Raw genomic sequence first — 21,136 nt, 5'->3', positions numbered from 1 at the left:
TGGGCTGGGTCTGTCAGAAAGTCGTTTACAACGCTTCAATCAGTCATCAACGCGATGTGGTAGTTTTTTGTCACAAAATCAACGCTAAACTGGAGTTTTTAGTCAGTTTTCAAAATGTGATAGTTCTGTGGGGCGCTTACGTGAAATGTGGTAGTTTTTTGTCAATTACTCTCGGTTACTGTGGCCTGTGTGGACGGGACCATGGTCCATGGACACGAATCAAGGCCTCTGTGCGAGTTGTGAAAAACTTTTATTGCCCGAATTTAAACACACCCACCACCACCCTACGCTGTTCGGCAGAGACCCAACGGCATCGCAGGACCAGCTAGGGGAGGATGAAACCAAAGCAGAGTCTCTTATTTTCATTATTGATGAAAAATATACCCAGCATCACATCAACCAGCAGGTGATGTGCAAAAGTTGCACGGAGGCGCAAGCAAAATGCTTCAGCGAACAAGAATGTAGCAGCACTAGTTCAGTTTCAGACAGCTTCAGACACTGCTGCAGCAAGAGGTGGCTCGGGCCGGACTGGCCAAACACTGGACCCTCTCGTACTGCCGATCATGAGGAAGCAGTCGCACTTGCCGGGCTCTCTACCGCGTCTTCCTCCAGGTGGATCAGCTTCCCACTGATTTTCCTGGCACAGTCGCAATCATTCATCATGTTCATGTTAGCTCCTCTGATAGATATATCTGCTGAAAGCGCTAACAGGAAAATGTAATGCAGGAGTATGTACCTCTGATGGTGTGGTTTCTCATCGGACAAAACTTTCATCAATCTCTCCTCGAAAGGCGTGGCATGCCAGTTCACCCTCTGGTCCTGAGAACATCCAATCACGTACAACGGCTCGTAAGTTACATACAGATAACCGTGAAAGCGAGGAAGATTAGAGGGAAAATGCGCACCTCTTTGTACTTGGTGGTGGTGTTGGGGATCCCGTTGCCGTCCCAGGCCTTGGGCAGCATCGGGGTAGGGTTGTTCTCGTTGTCCCAGTTCAGCCCAGAGGCCACAAAGACGGGCACGTCGCTGAGATCGACGCTCCCGAAGCCCAGCTGCCGTCCAGTCTGGCCCTCACCCTCACCATCCGCACACGTAGTCTTGAGCCAGCAGGACAGGCTGGCCACGCCATGCTTCCCGTTCTCCGAGCTCTTGCTCAGCAGCTCTCCGACGCCGCCGCCGCCCACAAGCTGCTGCTGGTTGACGTTCTCATCCTCTGGACACGCCACTTCTTCGGCGTGCTGCTCTTTCCAGCCGCCATGGAACAGAAATGGCGCAGACTCTGATGATAGCGCTGCGTCTGCATTCACTGAGCCTGGAAGGGTTTGCTGATGGGGCTTCTCGTTCTCGGTGGAATCTGCAGACAGGTACCTTCTTTTGGGAGGGTGAGAGGCGACCACGGGGGAGGAGGACTCGTCTCTCAGCTCCGTCCACTGCAGCTTGTTCTCGATGGGTCGCAGGACGGGGTACAGGAACTGCTTGCTGGCCCTCCCGCGCTTCCCGGGCTTGAAGTTCCCCTGGTGTGTGGTGAATCCAGGGGTCTGGATGTCGTCCCTCAGAACCAGAGGGGTGGGGAAAGGCGAGTCGCTAGGATCAGGATTCTGGTTCCTGATGATCTGGCCTGAGGACCTTTCCTGCGACGATGATCTCGCCGCTGATTCAACCTCAGTGACATGGTCGTCAGTGCCTTCGTCGGTGTCCTGATCATGCTTCACAGCACCATCGTGCCCGTCGGAGTTGAACCTGTTTTATTGGAAAGAAACAGCAAAATTGGTTTTCAGACCAGCTAACAGTAGTCGTCACCTTACTACTGTAGTTTACAGGATCACAACATTCATGATGATCTTGTTCAAAAAATAATAATCATGGACATAGATGGTACAGTAGTTCTTTACCCCTCAGACAAGTAATCCTTAATTTCAGACACCAGGGCCTCTTTAGTCTCCTGTGCATTGTTGGACGTCTCATTGCACTGGGTGTAAGAAAAAAGATGTCAGACGGTGATTTTTATGAAAAGAAGATCACAAAGACAAACTCAATACGACGACACCTCGTTAATTTCTCGCTCTTCGACTTGGTTTGATGCTTTCAGAATTTCGGGAGGGGTTTCTGATATTGCGCCACAAGATTTAAGATAATTTGCCTGGTATAATAGTGGAATTCCATGAAAACATCGTCAGAATTTGTTACTAGTATAATTTAGAGTGCCAAGATTTAAAAGATAACACGGAATTGCAACAGTGAAGTGTAACAATATCTATCAGTATGCAGTGCAGAGATAAATGTAGAAATATCAAGCAAATGAGCATTACAGAACTTTTTCATTGTAATTGGTTGGTGCTAACTATGCCAAAATCTGCTAACCAGTAAGACTTGGACTATATCTGAAGATTATAATCCTAACTATTGAACTGCATAGACCTGAAATTTGAGAACCAGTTAGACTTGGCCTATATCTGAAGATTGTAATCATAATTATTGAATTGCATGGACCTAACCACCTCTCCGAAGTTTAAGGCTTTAAGCTGATGGAGAAAGGCAGATAATATATTTCACCACTTCCTCTCACGTCTAGGCTGTTCTCATCCTTGGACTTGAGATCGACGTAGGTTACAACTATTCAGAAAGTGCGTTGGCAGGGTGTTGAAAATTTGAAATGTTGACCTGTTGGCCATGATATCGTATTAAGTTGCATGCACATAACAACCTTGCCCAAATGCATATGTGGAAAAGATGGACAATATATTTCAACAATAACTAACCATTATAATATTCTAAACTACATAAACAATGCATACGAAAAACCTTTATGAGGTTATACATTGTATAGCATGGTCCTTGATATAATTCTCCAAAGACAAAAGGTTGAAGTGGAATTGAAAAAGAGCAAGATTTAATCTTGACAGTGCACACAGACTTCAGCAAAGCCTTAGCCTGATGGGGAAAGGCAAGCAATACATTTGAACACTAATTGATAACTCTATTATTCAGAACTACCTATGCGACATATACAACAAAATCTTTAGAAGGTTGTGCATTTTACAGCATGATCTTTCCATATATTTTTGCAAAGTCTAAAAGTTCAGATGGGATCTAAAAAGTCAATATTTAATTTTGAAATCAGCGCACATTGACTTCAGCAAATGTGATAACTAGCATCTGCTAGACTTGCAGTGTACTTATCGTGGAAATTTTTATGGCACGCCCACTGAAAATGGTCTAAGCAAGGGTTTCCAATCCGCAAATCGTGTCCTATTCGGCCAACAACTAGATGTGTCTCCACAAGCAAAAAGGTTAAAAGGTATTTAAAAGGTAGATGGTATTTTTGTTGCCACAGGTGCATACTTTACACATTCCACTGAACATTAAACAGTGCGGAGCATAGTAGTTAGCCCAAATGACAAAACTAACACCAACTGAACATGGCATATTCAGGAGATGAATTTTAGATTTAAAATTTAAAAACAAAAAAGCCAACCGCCATACATTCCCGAAACCAAAGAATGCATGGAAGGAGAATGTTCCGACATTTTGCTGCTAGGGCAGCAGCACAATTTCCATTCTGGTAAAGTGCAGTGCAGACTTAACAGCCAACCCTAGGTACTAAGAAGGCCCCTTGGCAATTGCAGAACGACCTTCTAACTATAAAGTTCATCGATTTCCATTCTAGTAAAGTGCAGTGCAGACTTAACAGCCAATCCTAGGTACTAAGAAGGCCCCCTTGGCAATTGCAGAACAACTTTCTAACTACAAAGTTTGTCTAGACATAGCAGATTAGCAGGTACAGACTTGACAGTCTATCCATGAAGGCCACATCGACAGTGCAGACGTGTCAAAGTCAAAATGTAAGCATCAACCAATTCATTTTTTTTCCCTGCCACCCACCGGCAACACGGCCTGAATACCGACGGAGCTGCGCACAGTTAAAAAAACACAGAAACAGGAAAGCGCTTTGCAGCCGATCTCGGTACCTCTCGCCTGAGGTCGTCGTCGACCCCTCCGTCGTTCCCGAGACCCTCCTTCGGAGTCCGGCTCTCCTCAAGCTCTGAAAACAAAACAACACGCAATCAGCAGTCCGTCACCATCATCAGCAGATCGAATCGGATCCGATCGGCGCAACGGGAGATTCAGAAACTCACTCGCCGTGCCGTCGTCGTGGTGGTCGTCCAGGAAGGCGTCCCCGAGCCGGGTCTTGCGCACGAGCGGATCCTGCAGGGGAGAAACACCCGGAGAAACAGATCATCGGCACGCGGATCGGAGACGAGGGGTCCAGGGAAGACGAGATCGCAGGGGGTGGGGGTGAGCGTACGTGGAGGGCCCGGCTGGCCGGGTCGGGGCGGCCGCGGAAGCACGAGAGGAAGCAGCCCATGGCGGCGTCGAGAGAATCCTGCGGCGAGCTCGCTCAGTCGTCGCCGCCGCGGTCGAGGGTTTGGGGATTGGTGCGGCGGGATCCCGGGGAGTGATTGTCGGAAATGGAAGGTCGGAGCAGGGGGGAGAAGAAGAGGCGGAGGTGAAGGGGGGACGAGATTTGAAATGAAAATTCGAAACGGAGACACGGACACCGCAGAGGGGGCAGAGGGGGGACGGGAGGATTTGTTTTTTCGCCTAGCGTGGTGGGCCTTTTTGTGCCGTTAGGTGGAAATGGGTTGGGCGTAGATGGGCCGGACGTAGAGACGAATGTGCCGTGCGGTGGAAACACTGGATGGACGAAGCATTGGTTATTTGTCCCACCTCGCTTGCTTAGTGGAGTTGAGCTCGAGCTGATCGCTACTTATAGGGTGTCAGCCGCAGTGATAGAGCCCAGGCAGCTGCGTGGTGAGCATAAAGCGAACTATTCTTTCGCCTTTTACTAAAGAATACCGTGTGCGCACCATATCAAGCAGCATACACCTATTTTTGAAGGGTTCTTTTCTCTTGATGAGGAGGGTCCCGCAATTCAGTCTACAAAATTTGTTCACACATTGATCAACTTACTTTCAAAGCCTAGGCAGGGTCTATACCAATTCAACAGCCATTTGACATGAAGCAATCATTCTTAGTTTCACATGCCTAGCCATTTGACATGTAGCAATCATTCTTAGTTTCACATGCCTAGGATTTTTTTTATTAAAAAATGAATAGATGCATGCATCACATGCTTGTCACTAAAGCACGTCCAATCCCCTAAGAAAAAACTAAAGCACGTCCATGTTATGATTCATTTCAGAATTTAGATAGGAGTGCGACAAAGATGGGGATGAATTTATAGAGGGGTGTAGCAAAGGTGGGAATGCAAGGATCATGAGTGAACGTTCTCTGGAAACGGCTTTTGCAGCGAATGCTTTGTGATGTGTCTGACCCGCGCACGAATCTCAGTGCGTGACAACGCGGGAATCCTCATGGAACATCGTTCGCTTCATTCACCCCTTGAAACGGTTGAAATCTTGAACGAGTGACATTCTTTATATAGAGCATGGCAATTATTGTGCGTAGCATGGCAGTTTCGTCTCATGTAACATGGCATTTTTTCTGAAATATGCGTGGCAACTTTCTTAACCGTTGGATGGCGTTTATATTTGTTGTAGCATGCCAATCCTATTCTGTGAGCATGACAATCGCTAACTAGTTAGACAATTTTTTATCATATAGTGCAGCGATTCTCTCTGATGCAACATTTACCGTGTTCTAATATCACTAGTAGAAAATAGGACTTTGGTTGGGGCCTGGCCAGCCCATTAGTCCCGATTCAGTCACGAACCGGAACCCATGGGGGGCATACGTCCCGGTTCGTGCGCTTAGGGGGTCGGCCAGGCCTTGGGAGACATTTGTTCCGGTTCGTGTGGACCCATTTGTCCTAGTTCTAGGCATGAACCGCGATCAATGGTCCTCGCTCCTGGCCCACATCCATTGGTTCCGATTCGTGCCTAGAACCGGAACAGAAGGGGGGCCTTTAGTCCCGGTTCCAGCCACGAACCAGGACCAATGAGGTGGCTATATATACCCCTTCACCGCGGCAGAGCACTCCATAGTGCTTTGTTTTTTCTGGCCGGCGAGGGTAGAGCTTTGTGGTGCTCTAGCTCACCTCCTAAGCACATGAGGTGTTCGATGAAATGCCCGAGCCACACTAGTTAAGCTTTATCCTCTCGAAGCTCGACCTCCAAACTCCATTTTCCCCGAGATTTGTCTAGGTTTAGCGGTCCGTCACGTCCCGTCCTCGTCTTCACCGTCGTCGATCGCCCGTGCCGATCTGGTCGCCGGCACCATCGTGGTGAGCCTCTTGTTCTTATCTTATTTCTGAAAAAGAAATCTTACTTTATATAGATACTTGTCTAATTTTCTTACTTCTATTATTGCTTGTTATTATATAGTGCGATGGTTTTGGTATCCGCCCCCATCGGCCCTCGTCCTGGCTATGATTCGGATGTGGAATATATATATTATCTTTTATAACTATTTGGTTCATTTATTGTTTATGACAATTATGCCGACCAATGTGACATAGATTTTATTTATCTAGGAGGTATGTGAACCGGAAATTCCAACCGACCCTATTGTCGAGAGGTTAAATTTAGTTGAAGAAGAAAACAATTACTTGAAGGAAAAAAATTAAAAAAATTGAGGAGAAGATGATATTGAAGTTGCATGTTGCGGATGTCGTCGATGATCACAAGATCAAGATGGACGCAATGCTGTTGAAGATTAGAAAGATTAGAAAATATGCCATTCATATCGAGGCTTGGTATCATTATGCCGTAGGATCAATTGTTACCCTGGTTGTGATTATGATCGCATTTGTTGTTGCATTGAAAGGTTTTACATAGTTTCAATGTATGGTTTAATTAGATGCTCTGGAGAGCTATATGTTGTTCAATGAGAACTATGCATGTACTTTGGTTTTAATGTGATGATGAACTTCTATTAATTTGGTCAATTATCTATCCATGTGAATCTGTAATGGTTTTTGACACACATAATTATATATAATGCACACAGATGAACCGACAATGGATGTACGGTGACAGACACACCTCCGAGTACATTAAGGGCCTGCATAATTTTCTCGAAGTGGCTGAGGCAAACAAGCAGAATGGTTTTATGTGTTGTCCATGCCCTATATGTGGGAATACAGAGTCTTACTCTGACCGGAAAATCCTTCACACCCACCTGCTTTATAAGGGTTTCATGCCACATTATAATGTTTGGACCAAGCACGGAGAATTAGAGGTTATGATGGAAGATATCGAAGAAGAAGAGGACTATGACAACTATGTGCCCCCTGAATACGGTGATGCTGCAACGGGGGAAGCTGCTGAAGATCAAGAGGAACCAGACGATGTGCCCGATGATGATGATCTCCGCCGGGTCATTGTTGATGCACGGACATAGTGCGAAAGTCAAAAGGAGAAGTTGAAGTTCGATCGCATGTTAGAGGATCACAAAAAAGGGTTGTACCCCAATTGCGAAGATGGCAACACAAAGCTCGGTACCGTGCTGGAATTGCTGCAGTGGAAGGCAGAGAATGCTGTGCCTGACAAAGGATTTGAGAAGCTACTGAAAATATTGAATAAGAAGCTTCCAAAGGATAATGATGTCTACCACACAACCTTCTTCTTGTAGACGTTGTTGGGCCTCCAAGTGCAGAGGTTTGTAGGATAGTAGCAAATTTCCCTCAAGTGGATGACCTAAGGTTTATCAATCCATAGGAGGCGTAGGATGAAGATGGTCTCTCTCTCAAGCAACCCTGCAACCAAATAACAAAGAGTCTCTTGTGTTCCCAACACACCCAATACAATGGTATATGGATGGCAGATAATAGTTTTTGTAATCTGAAAATATAAAAACAACAAGGTAACGAATGATAAAAGTGAGCGTAAATGGTATTGCAATGTGTTGAAACAAGGCCTAGGGTTCATACTTTCACTAGTGCAAGTCCTCTCAACAATAATAACATAATTGGATCACATAACTATCCCTCAACATGCAACAAAGAGTCACTCCAAAGTCACTAATAGCGGAGAACAAACGAAGAGATTATGGTAGGGTATGAAACCACCTCAAAGTTATTCTTTCCAATCAATCCGTTGGGCTATTCCTATAAGTGTCACAAATAGCCCTAGAGTTTGTACTAGAATAACACCTTAAGACACAAATTAACCAAAACCCTAATGTCACCTAGATACTCCAATGTCACCTTAAGTATCCATGGGCATGATTATACGATATGCATCACACAATCTCAGATTCATCTATTCAACCAACACATAGAACCTCAAAGAGTGCCCTAAAGTTTCTACCGGAGAGTCAAGACGAAAACGTGTGCCAACCCCTATGCATAGATTCTCAAGGTCATGGAACCCGCAAGTTGATCACCAAAACATACATCAAGTGGATCATAGAATACCCCATTGTCACCACAGGTATCCCACGCAAGACATACATCAAGTGTTCTCAAATCCTTAAAGACTCAATCCGATAAGATAACTTCAAATGGAAAAACTCAATCCATTACAAGAGAGTAGAGGGGGAGAAACATTATAAGATCCAACTATAATAGCAAAGCTCGCGATACATCAAGATCGTGCCACCTCAAGAACACGAGAGAGAGAGATCAAACACATAGCTACTGGTACATACCCTCAGCCCCGAGGGAGAACTACTCCCTCCTCGTCATGGAGAGCACCGGGATGATGAAGATGGCCACCGAAGAGGGATTCCCCCTCCGACAGGGTGCCGGAACGGGTCTAGATTGGTTTTCGGTGGCTACGGAGGCTTCTGGCGGCGGAACTCCCCATCTATTGTCGTCTTCGAAGTTTTTAGGGTATATGGGTATATATGGGAGGAAGAAGTACGTCGGTGGACCTTCGGGCTGTCCACGAGGCAGGGGGGCGCGCCCCCACCCTCGTGGGAAGCCCGGGACTCTCCTGGTCCAACTCTGATACCCCGTGGGCTTCTTCTGGTCCAAAAATAAGTTCCGTGAAGTTTCAGGTCAATTGGACTTCGTTTGATTTTCCTTTTCTGCGATACTCTAAAACAAGGGAAAAAACAGAAACTGGCACTGGAATCTAGGTTAATAGGTTAGTCCCAAAGATCATATAAAATAGCATATAAATGCATATAAAACATCCAAGGTTGATAATATAATAGCATGGAACAATCAAAAATTATAGATACATTGGAGACGTATCAGCATCCCAAGCTTAATTCCTGCTCGTCCTCGAGTAGGTAAATGATAAAAATAGAATTTTTGATGTGGAATGCTACCTAACATAATTTCAATGTAATTCTTCTTAATTGTGATATGAATATTCAGATCCGAAAGATTCAAGATAGTTCAATATTGACATAAAAATAATAATACTTCAAGCATACTAACTAAGCAATTATGTCCTCTCAAAATAACATGGCCAAAGAAAGTTCCTCCCTACAAAATCATATAGTTTAGTCATGCTCCATTTTCGTTACGCAAGAATGCTCTCATCATGCACAACCCCGATGACAAGCCAAGCAATTGTTTCATACTTTAGTAATCTAAAACCTTTTCAACTGTCACGCAATACATGAGCGTGAGCCATGGATATAGCACTATGGGTGGAATAGAATATAATGATGGGGGTTATGTGGGGAAGACAAAAAGGGAGAAAGTCTCACATCAACAAGGCTAATCAATGAGCTATGGAGATGCCCATCGATTGATGTTAATGCAAGGAGTAGAGATTGCCATGCAACGGATGCATTAGAGCTATAAATATATGAAAGCTCAACAAAAGAAACTAAGTGGGTGTGCATTCAACTTGCTTGCTCACAAAGACCTAGGGTACTTGAGGAAGCCCATTGTTGGAATATACAAGCCAAGTTCTATAATGAAAAATTCCCACTAGTATATGAAAGTGATAACTCAAGAGACTCTCTATCATGAAGATTGTGGTGCTACTTTGAAGCACAAGTGTGGTAAAAGGATAGTAACATTGTCCATTCTCTCTTTTTCTCTCATATTTTTTTTTGTTTTTTGTTTTTTTGGACCTTCTGTTTTTTGGCCTTTTTTCCGTCCGGAGTCTCATCCCGACTTGTGGGGGAATCATAGTCTCCATCATCCTTTCCTCACTGGGACAATGCTCTAATAATGATGATCATCACACATTTATTTATTTACAACTCAAGAATTACAACTTGATACTTAGAACAAGATATGACTCTATATGAATGCCTCCGGCGGTGTATCGGGATTGCGATGAATCAAGTGTGACATGTATGAAAAATTATGAACGGTGGCTTTGCCACAAATACGATGTCAACTACATGATCATGCAAAGCAATATGACAATGATGATGCGTGTCATAATAAACGGAACGGTGGAAAGTTGCATGGCAATATATCTCGGAATGGCTATGAAAATGCCATAATAGGTAGGTATGGTGGATGTTTTGAGGAAGATATAAGGAGGTTTATGTGTGAAAGAGCATATCATATCACGGGGTTTGGATGCACCGGCGAAGTTTGCACCAACTCTCAATGTGAGAAAGGGCAATGCACGGTACTGAAGAGGCTAGCAATGATGGAAGGGTAAGAGTGCGTATAATCCATGGACTCAACATTAGTCATAAAGAACTCACATACTTATTGCAAAAATATACAAGTCATCAAAAACCAAGCACTACGCGCATGATCCTAGGGGGATAGATTGGTAGGAAAAGACCATCGCTCGTCCCCGACCGCCACTCATAAGGAAGACAATCAAATAACACCTCATGTTTCAAATTTGTTACACAACGTTTACCATACGTGCATGCTACGGGACTTGCAAACTTCAACACAAGTATTTCTCAAATTCACAACTACCCAAATAGCACAACTTTGATATCACTATATCCATATCTCAAAACAATCATCAAGTATCAAACTTCTCTTAGTATTCAATGCACTCATAAGAAAGTTTTTTTACTAATCTTGAATACCTAGCATATTAGGATTATTTAATAAAATTACCATGTTGTTTAAGACTCTTAAAATAATCTAAGTGAAGCATGAGAGAATAATAGTTTCTATAAAACAAAACCACACCGTGCTCTAAAAAGATATAAGTGAAGTACTAGAGCAAATGACAAACTACTCCCGAAAGATATAAGTGAAGATCAATGAGTAGTTGAATAATTATGCAACTATGTGAAGACTCTCTAACATTTAAGAATTTCAGATCTTGGTATTTTATTCAAACATCAAGAAAAATTAAAGAAAATAAAATGACGCTCCAAGAAAAACACATATCATGTGGCGAATAAAAATATAGCTCCAAGTAAAGTTACCGATGAACGAAGACGAAAGAGGGGATGCCTTCCGGGGCATCCCCAAGCTTAGGCACTTGGTTGTCCTTGAATATTACCTTGGGATGTATTGGGCATCCCCAAGCTTAGGCTCTTGCCACCCCTTGTTCCATAATCCATCAAAACTTAACCCAAAACTTGAAAACTTCACAACACAAAACTTAAAGTAGAAAATCTCGTGAGCTCCGTTAGCTAAAGAAAATAAAACACCACTTCAAGGTACTGTAATAAACTCATTATTTATTTATATTTATGCTAAACCTACTGTATTCCAACTTCTCCATGGTTTATAAACTATTTTACTAGCCATAGATTCATCAAAATAAGCAAACAACACACGAAAAATAGAATCTGTCAAAAACAGAACAGTCTATAGTAATCTGTAGCTAACGCAAGATCTGGATCCTCAAAAATTCTAAAATAAATTGCTGGACGTGAGGAATTTATATATTAATCATCTGCAAAAAGAATTAACTAAATAGAAATTTCCAAATAAAAATGGCAGCAATTCTCGTGAGCGCTAAAGTTTCTGTTTTTTACAGCAAGATTAAAAAGACTTTCCCCAAGTCTTCCCAATGGTTCTACTTGGCACAAACACTAATTAAACACAAAAAACCACATCTAAACAGAGGATAGATGAATTATTTATTACTAGACAGGATCAAAAAGCAAGGAACAAGAATAAAATTGGGTTGCCTCCCAACAAGCGATATCGTTTAACGCCCCTAGCTAGGCATGATGGTTTCAATGAGGCTCACATAAAAGATAAGAATTGAAACATAAAGAGAGCATCATGAAGAATATGACTAGCACATTTAAGCCTAACCCACTTTCTATGCATAGGGATTTTGTGAGCAAACTTGTGGGAACAATAATCAACTAGCATAGGAAGGTAAAACAAGCATAACTTCAAAACTTTAAGCACATAGAAAGGAAACTTGATATTATTGCAATTCCTAGAAGCATATGTTCCTCCATCATAATAATTTTCATTAGCATCATGAATGAATTCAACAATATAACCAGCACCTAAAGCATTCTTTTCATGATCTACAAGCATAGAAATTTTATTACTCTCCACACAAGCAAAATTTCTTCTCATGAATAATAGTGGGAGCAAACTCAACAAAATAATTATCATGTGAGGCATAATCCAACTGAAAACTAAAATCATGATGACAAGTTTCATGGTTATCATTATTCTTTATAGCATATAAGTCATCACAATAATCATCATAGATAGCAACTTTGTTCTCATAATCCATTGGAACCTCTTCCGAAGTAGTGGATTCATCACAAAATAAAGTCATGACCTCACCAAATCCACTTTCATAATTATCATAATAAGATTCAGCATCCTCCAAAATAGTGGGATCATTACTTCCTAAAGTTGACACTCTTCCAAACCCACTTTCATCAATATAATCATCATAAGTAGGAGGCATGCTATCATCATTATAAATTTGCATATCAAAACTTGGGTGACAAAAAATATCATCTTCATCAAACATAGCTTCCCCAAGCTTGTGGCTTGCATATCATTAGCATCATGGATATTCAAGGAATTCATACTAAAAACATTGCAATCATGCTCATCATTCAAATATTTAGTGCCAAACATTCTAATGCATTCTTCTTCTAGCACTTGAGCACAATTATCTGAATCCTTATTTTAATGATAGATATTAAAAAGATGAAACGTATGAGGTCAACTCAATTCCATTTTTTATAGTTTTCTTTTATAAACTAAACTAGTAATAAAACAAGAAATTAAAAGACTCGATTGCAAGATCTAAAGATATACCTTCAAGCGCTAACCTCCCCGGCAACGGCGCCAGAAAAGAGCTTGATATCTACTACACAACCTTCTTCTTATAGACGTTGTTGGGCCTCCAAGTGCAGAGGTTTGTAGGACAGTAGCAAATTTCCCTAAGTGGATGACCTAAGGTTTATCAATCCGTAAGAGGCGTAGGATGAAGATGGTCTCTCTCAAGCAACCCTGCAACCAAATAACAAAGAGTCTCTTGTGTCCCCAACACACCCAATACAATGGTAAATTGTATAGGTGCACTAGTTCGGCGAAGAGATGGTGATACAAGTGGTATATGGATGGTAGATAAAGGTTTTTGTATGCTGAAAATATAAAAACAGCAAGGTAACTAATGATAGAAGTGAGCGTAAATGGTATTGCAATGCTAGGAAATAAGGCCTAGGGTTCATACATTCACTAGTGCAAGTTCTGTCAACAATAATAACATAGTTGGATCATATAACTATCTCTCAACATGCAACAAAGAGTTACTCCAAAGTCACTAATATCGAAGAACAAACGAAGAGATTATGGTAGGGTACGAAACCACCTCAAAGTTATTCTTTCCAATCAATCCGTTGGGCTATTCCTATAAGTGTCACAAACAGCCCTAGAGTTTGTACTAGAATAACACCTTAAGACACAAATCAACCAAAACCCTAATGTCATCTAGATACTCCAATGTCACCTTAAGTATCCGTGGGTATGATTATACGATATGCATCACACAATCTCAGATTCATCTATTCAACCAACACATAGAACCTCAAAGAGTGCCCTAAAGTTTCTACCGGAGAGTCAAGACGAAAACATGTGCCAACCCCTATGCATAGATTCCCAAGGTCACGGAACCCGCAAGTTGATCACCAAAACATACATCAAGTGGATCATAGAATACCCCATTGTCACCACAGGTATCCCACGCAAGACATACATCAAGTGTTCTAAAATCCTTAAAGACTCAATCCGATAAGATAACTTCAAAGGGAAAAACTCAATCCATTACAAGAGAGTAGAGGGGGAGAAACATCATAAGATCCAACTATAATTGCAAAGCTCACAATACATCAAGATTTTGCCACCTCAAGAATATGAGAGAGAGAGAGAGAGATCAAACACATAGCTACTGGTACATACCCTCAGCCCGGGGGAGAACTACTCCCTCCTCGTCATGAAGAGCACCGGGATGATGAAGATGGCCACTGGAGAGGGATTCCCCCTCTGGCAGGGTGCCGGAACGGGTCTAGATTGGTTTTCGGTGGCTACGGAGGCTTCTGGTGGCGGAACTCCCGATCTAATGTCGTCTTCGAAGTTTTTAGGGTATATGGGTATATATGGGAGGAAGAAGTACATTGGTGGACCTCCGGGCTGTCCACGAGGCAGGGGGCGCGCCTAGGGGGGTGGGCGTGCCACCCACCCTCGTGGGCAGCCCGGAACTCTCCTGGTCCAACTCCGATACTCCGTGGGCTTCTTTGGGTCCAAAAATAAGTTCCTTGAAGTTTCAGGTCAATTGGACTTTGTTTGATTTTCCTTTTCTGCGATACTCTAAAATAAGGAAAAAAACAGAAACTAGCACTGGGCTCTAGGTTAATAGGTTAGTCCCCAAAATCATATAAAATAGCATATAAATGCATATAAAACATCCAAGGTTGATAATATAATAGCATGGAACAATCAAATATTATAGATACGTTGGAGACGTATCAGATAACGAATTACCCGACAGTACGTACGCGGTATGCGGTGCATTGCGGTATAAGATCAGACGAGATGACCTTGGTGATGTTGACGGCGAGCCCTCCAGGAAGAGGGTTCCTGCGAAGGTGATGTGGTATGATCCTATAATACCACAGTTGAAACATCTATTCAGAAATGAAGAGCATGCCAAGTTGATGCGATGGCACAGAGAGGACCGTAAGAAAGACCGGAAGTTGAGAGCACCCGCTGACGGGTCGCAGTGAAGAAAAATCGAGAGAAAGTACTGGGCCGAGTTTGCAGGTGACCCATGATACGTCGCCAACGTATCTACTTTTCCAAACACTTTTGCCCTTGTTTTGGACTCTAACTTGCATGATTTGAATGGAACTAACCCGGACTGACGTTGTTTTCAGCAGAATTGCCATGGTGTTATTTTTGTGCAGAAATAAAAGTTCTTGGAATGACCTGAAAATCTACGGAGAATATTTTTGGAATATATAAAAAATACTAGCGAAAGAATCAAGGCCAGGGGGCCCACACCCTATCCACGAGGGCGGGGGCGCGCCTACCCCCTGCCTCGTGGGCCCCCTGGTGCTCCACCGACCTCAACTCCAACTTTATATATTCATGTTCGGGGAGAAAAAAATCAGAGAGAAGGATTCATTGCGTTTTACGATACGGAGCCGCCGCCAAGCCCTAATCTCTCTCAGGAGGGCTGATCTGGAGTTCGTTCGGGGCTCCGGAGAGGGGAATCCATCGCCGTCGTCATCATCAACCTTCCTCCATCACCAATTTCATGATGTCACCACCGTGTGTGACTAATTCCATCGTAGGCTTGCTAGACGGTGATGGGTTGGATGAGATTTATCATGTAATCGAGTTAGTTTTGTTAGGGTTTGATCCCTAGTATCCATTATGTTCTGAGATTGATGTTGCTATGACTTTTCTATGCTTAATGCTTGTCACTAGGGCCCGAGTGCCACGATTTCAGATCTGAACCTGTTATGTTTTCATGAATATATGTGAGTTCTTGATCCTATCTTGCAAGTCTATAGTTGATACGTCTCCAACGCATCTATAATTTCTGATTGCTCCATGCTATATTATCTACTATTTTGGATATTTATGGGCTTTATTATACACTTTTATATCATATTTTGGGACTAACCTATTAACCCAGAGCCCAGTGCCAGTGCCAGTTTCTATTTTTACCTTGTTTTAGAATATCACAGAAAAGGAAAACCAAACGGAGTCCAATTGACCTGAAACTTCACGGAACTTATTTTTGGATCAGAAGAAGCCCAGAAGACTTGGAGTGCACGTCAGGAGATCTACGAGGCTACGAGGAAGCCACGAGGCAGCGGGCGCGCCCTCCACCCTCGTGGGCCCCTCGTGGCCCCCCTGACATACTTCTACCGCCTATATATCTCCATATGCCCTAAAACGATCAGGGAGAACAATAGATCAGAAGTTCCGCCGCCAGAAGCCTCCGTAGCCACCGAAAGACAATCTAGACCCGTTCCGGCACCCTGCCGGAGGGGGAATCCTTCTCCGGTGGCCATCTTCATCATCCCGGTGCTCTCCATGACGAGGAGGGAGTAGTTCTCCCTCGGGGCTGAGGGTATGTACCAGTAGCTATGTGTTTCATCTCTCTCTCTCTCTCTCTCTCGTGTTCTTGAGGTGATACAATCTTGATGTATCGCGAGCTTTGCTATTATAGTTGGATCTTATGATGTTTCTTCCCCCCCTCTACTCTCTTGTAATGGATTGAGTTTCCCCTTTGAAGTTATCTTATCAGATTGAGTCTTTAAAGATTTGAGAACACTTGATGTATGTCTTGCCGTGTGTATCTGTGCTGACAATGGGATATCACGTGATTAACTTGATGTATGTTTTGGTGATCAACTTGCGGGTTCCGCCCATGAACCTATGCATAGGGGTTGGCACACGTTTTCGTCGTGATTCTCTGGTAGGAACTTTGGGGCACTCTTTGAGGTTCTATGTGTTGGTTGAATAGATGAATCTGAGATTGTGTGATGCATATCGTATAATCATACCCACGGATACTTGAGGTGACATTGGAGTATCTAGGTGACATTAGGGTTTTGGTTGATTTGTGTCTTAAGGTGTTATTCTAGTACGAATTCTAGGGCTGTTTGTGACACTTATAGGAATAGCCCAATGGATTGATTGGAAAGAATAACTTTGAGGTGGTTTCGTACCCTACCATAATCTCTTCGTTTGTACTCTGCTATTAGTGACTTTGAAGTGGCTCTTTGTTGCATGTTGAGGGATAGTTATGTGATCCAATTATGTTATTATTGTTGAGAGAACTTGCACTAGTGAAAGTATGAACCCTAGGCCTTATTTCCTAGCATTGCAATACCGTTTACGCTCACTTTTATCATTAGTTACCTTGCTGTTTTTATATTTTCAGATTACAAAAACCTTTATCTACCATCCATATACCACTTGTATCACCATCTCTTCGCCGAACTAGTGCACCTATATAATTTACCATTGTATTGGGTGTGTTGGGGACACAAGAGACTCTTTGTTATTTGGTTGCAGGGTTGCTTGAGAGAGACCATATTCATCCTACGCCTCCTACGGATTGATAAACCTTAGGTCATCCACTTGAGGGAAATTTTCTACTGTCCTACAAACCTCTGCACTTGGAGGCCCAACAACGTCTACAAGAAGAAGGTTGTGTAGTAGACATCAAGCTCTTTTCTGGCGCCGTTGCCGGGGAGGTGAGTGCTTGAAGAAAATTAAAAATCGAGTATTTTAGTTTCTTGTTTTATCACTAGTTTAGTTTATAAAAGAAAATTAAAAAATGGAATTGAGTCTACCTCATACGCTTCATCTTTTTAATATCTTTCGTGAGTATGATGGAAAGGAAAATTGTGCCAAAGTGTTAGAAGAAGAATGCATTAAAATGTTTGGCACTAAATCTTTGAATGATGAGCATGATTGCAATGTTGTTAGTATGAACTCTGTGAATATCCATAGTACTAATGATGATTGCACTAGTTATGATGAAAATGTCTCCTATAAACATGTCAATTTTTGTGGAGTGCATTGGGTTTGTAAGTACACACCAAATAGGGAAGATAAATATTGCTGAAGGAAATATGCCCTAGAGGCAATAATAAAGTTATTATTAATTTCCTTATATCATGATAAATGTTTATTATTAATGCTAGAATTGTATTAACCAGAAACATAATACATGTGTGAATACATAGACAAACAGATTGTCACTAATATGCCTCTACTTGACTAGCTCGTTGATCAAAGATGGTTATGTTTCCTAACCATAGACATGAGTTGTCATTTGATTAACGGGGTCACATCATTAGGAGAATGATGTGATTGACATGACCCATTCCGTTAGCTTAGCACACGATCGTTTAGTATTCTGCTATTGCTTTCTTCATGACTTATACATGTTCCTATGACTATGAGATTATGCAACTCCCGTTTACCGGAGGAACACTTTGTGTGCTACCAAACGTCACAATGTAACTGGGTGATTATAAAGGTGCTCTACAGGTGTCTCCGAAGGTACTTGTTGGGTTGGCGTATTTCGAGATTAGGATTTGTCACTCTGATTGTCGGAGAGGTATCTCTGGGCCCTCTCGGTAATGCACATCACTTAAGCCTTGCAAGCATTGCAACCAATGAGTTAGTTGCGGGATGATGTATTACAGAACGAGTAAACAGACTTGCCGGTAACGAGATTGAACTAGGTATTGAGATACCGACGATTGAATCTCGGGCAAGTAACATACCGATGACAAAGGGAACAATGTATGTAGTTATGCGGTCTGACCGATAAAGATCTTCGTAGAATATGTAGGAGCCAATATGAGCATCCAGGTTCCTCTATTGGTTATTGACCAGAGACGTGTCTCGGTCATTTCTACATAGTTCTCGAACCCATAGGGTCCGCACGCTTAACATTACGATGATAGTTTTATTATGAGTTTATGTGTTTTGATGTACCGAAGGTTGTTCGGAGTCCCGGGTGTGATCACGGACATGACGAGGAGTCTCGAAATGGTAGACACATGAAGATTGATATATTGGAAGCCTATGTTTGGATATCGGAAGTGTTCTGGGTGAAATAGTGATTTTATCGGAGTACCGGAGGGGTTACGGGAACCCCCCGGAGGCTATTGGGCCTTATGGGCCCAAGTGGAGGAAGAGGAGAGGCGGCCAAGGGGCAGCCGCGCGCCCCTCCCCCCCAAGTCTGAATTAGACAAGGAGGGGGGCGGCGCCGCCCCCCTTTCCTTTCCCCTCTCTCCTCTTTCCCCCCAAGTCCTAATCCAACTAGGAAAAAGGAGGGGAGTCCTACTCCCGGTGGGAGTAGGACTCCTCCGGCGCGCCTCCTCCTATGGCCGGCCGCACCCCCCCTTGCTCCTTTATATAAGGGGGCAGGGGGCACCCCATAGACACAACAATTGATCTGTTTGATCTCTTAGCCGTGTGCGGTGCCCCCCTCCACCATAGTCCACCTCGATAATACTGTAGCAGTGCTTAGGCGAAGCCCTGTGTCGGTAGAACATCAACATCGTCACCACGCCGTCGTGCTGACGAAACTCTCTCGAAACACTCGGCTGGATCGGAGTTCCAGGGACGTCATCGGGCTGAACGTGTGCTGAACTCGGAGGTGCCGTACGTTCGGTACTTGATCGGTCGGATCGTGAAGACATACGACTACATCAACCGCGTTGTTCTAACGCTTCCGCTTTCGGTCTACGAGTGTACGTGGACAACACTCTTCCCTCTTGTTGCTATGCATCACCATGATCTTGCGTGTGTGTAGGAAATTTTTTGAAATTACTACGTTCCCCAACAATTGCAAGAGGCATAAGTACTTAGAAACTAAGTTGTTGCAAGAAAGGCTAGATGATTGTGCTGAAGATTTAAATTTTCTTGGCTGTACTTGTGGACTTTGCAATGAACAGTGTCATTTAGCTATCCGATGCAAATTGTTTCATGATCTAATCGTGTCCAAAAATTGTGATGACTTGATTTCCCTTGCACATTATAATGAACTTAGTTTGCTTATGGGCTATGAAGAAATGAAATGTATAACTAAGCATCTTCCAGAATTTACCCGTTATAAACTTCTTGGTTTTGATCTAGAGGAAATTTATATGTATTGTGCGGTGAATTGCATTGAAAATCCTTATATTGCCAATTACATAAAGAAAAGAAAGCAAATAGAAGATGAAGAGAATACTAATGAAAGGGAAGAGACCTCCCAATATCCTCCTATTATTTCTTATGATGAATCAGGTAACGAGGAGGAGCCTTTTATTCAACCAATCTCATTAATAAGAAGAATATGATAATTGCTATACTATTGGTGCTATCCATACTATTAATGATGAGAGTGATTATGCTTATGATATGAAAAGGCCCAAGCTTGGGGATGCTATGTTTGATGAGGATGACATATTTGAGAATATATTTGCTGAAATTAATGTTTGTCCCAAGCTTGGGGATGCTATGTTTAATAATGATGATATTTTTAGCCTCCCAAGTTTTGACGATGATAGCATGCCTTCTACCTATGATGATTATATTTATGAAAGTGGATTTGGAGAGGTCATGACTTTATTTAGTGATGTATCCACTATTTCGGAAGAGGTTTCAATCAATTACGATGAGAACAAAGTTGCTACTTATGATGATTATTGTGATAAAACTTATGCTATAAAGAATAGTGATGATTATATTTATAAAACTTGTCATGATTATGAATAACCTTTCTTTGAACATTACTCTTTTAATGTGGAAACAATTTATAGTATTCGAGTCTCTTATGATACTCCCACTATTCCGAATGAGAAGAATCTTGCTTATGTGGAGAGTAGTAAATTTTCTATGCTTGTAGATCATGAAAAGAATGCTTTAGGTGCTGGTTATATTGTTGAATTCATTCATGATGCTACTGAAAATTATTATGAGGGAGGAACATATGCTTGTAGGAATTGCAATAATATCAAGTTTCCTCTCTATGTGCTTAAAGTTTTGAAGTTATGCTTGTTTTACCTTCCTATGCAAGTTGATTCTTGTTCCCACAAGTTGTTTGATCACAAAACCCCTATACATAGGAAGTGGGTTAGACTTAAATGTGCTAGTCATATTTTTCATGATGCTCTCTTTATGTTTCAATTCTTATCCTTTATGTGAGCATCATTGAAATCATCATGCCTAGCTAGGGGCGTTAAACGATAGCGCTTGTTGGGAGGCAACCCACTTTTATTTTTGTACCTTGCTTTTTGTTCCTGTTTAGTAATAAATAATTCATCTAGCCTC

At 42.4% G+C, this 21,136-nt stretch overlaps 1 protein-coding gene and 1 non-coding gene across 2 annotated transcripts; one reads left to right on the top strand and one right to left on the bottom strand.

Annotated features, from left to right (window-relative positions):
- Window positions 1-338: 338 nt before the first annotated feature.
- Window positions 339-4,706, bottom strand: LOC125516179 (protein JASON). Its single transcript, XM_048681663.1, has 8 exons — window positions 4,307-4,706; window positions 4,137-4,206; window positions 3,969-4,042; window positions 2,048-2,140; window positions 1,893-1,969; window positions 906-1,740; window positions 737-819; window positions 339-637 (listed from the first exon to the last, which is right to left on the bottom strand). Exons 1-8 carry the CDS (start codon window positions 4,364-4,366, stop codon window positions 562-564), a joined length of 1,368 nt encoding a protein of 455 aa, XP_048537620.1. The 5' UTR covers window positions 4,367-4,706; the 3' UTR covers window positions 339-561.
- A 97-nt stretch (window positions 4,707-4,803) lies between these two features.
- LOC125517690 lies at window positions 4,804-4,923 on the top strand. The gene has a single exon (XR_007287738.1). It is a non-coding gene; the product is annotated as a U5 spliceosomal RNA (small nuclear RNA).
- The last annotated feature ends 16,213 nt before the right edge of the window (window positions 4,924-21,136 follow it).

Source organism: Triticum urartu, chromosome 6 (assembly GCF_003073215.2).
Source record: "Triticum urartu cultivar G1812 chromosome 6, Tu2.1, whole genome shotgun sequence".
Taxonomy (NCBI): domain Eukaryota; kingdom Viridiplantae; phylum Streptophyta; class Magnoliopsida; order Poales; family Poaceae; genus Triticum; species Triticum urartu.
This window is presented reverse-complemented; position numbering and strand designations above follow the sequence as displayed.

What these genes read in the sequence shown, in the direction of transcription:
- LOC125516179 (XM_048681663.1), bottom strand. Translation starts at nt 4,366, where the DNA reads ATGGGCTGCTTCCTCTCGTGCTTCCGCGGCCGCCCCGACCCGGCCAGC. An exon ending in AAGAGCGAGAAATTAACGAG is followed by an intron (nt 1,970 to 2,047) that starts GTGTCGTCGTAT and finishes TCTTACACCCAG; the next exon opens with TGCAATGAGACGTCCAACAA. An exon ending in GAGAAACCACACCATCAGAG is followed by an intron (nt 638 to 736) that starts GTACATACTCCT and finishes CGACTGTGCCAG; the next exon opens with GAAAATCAGTGGGAAGCTGA.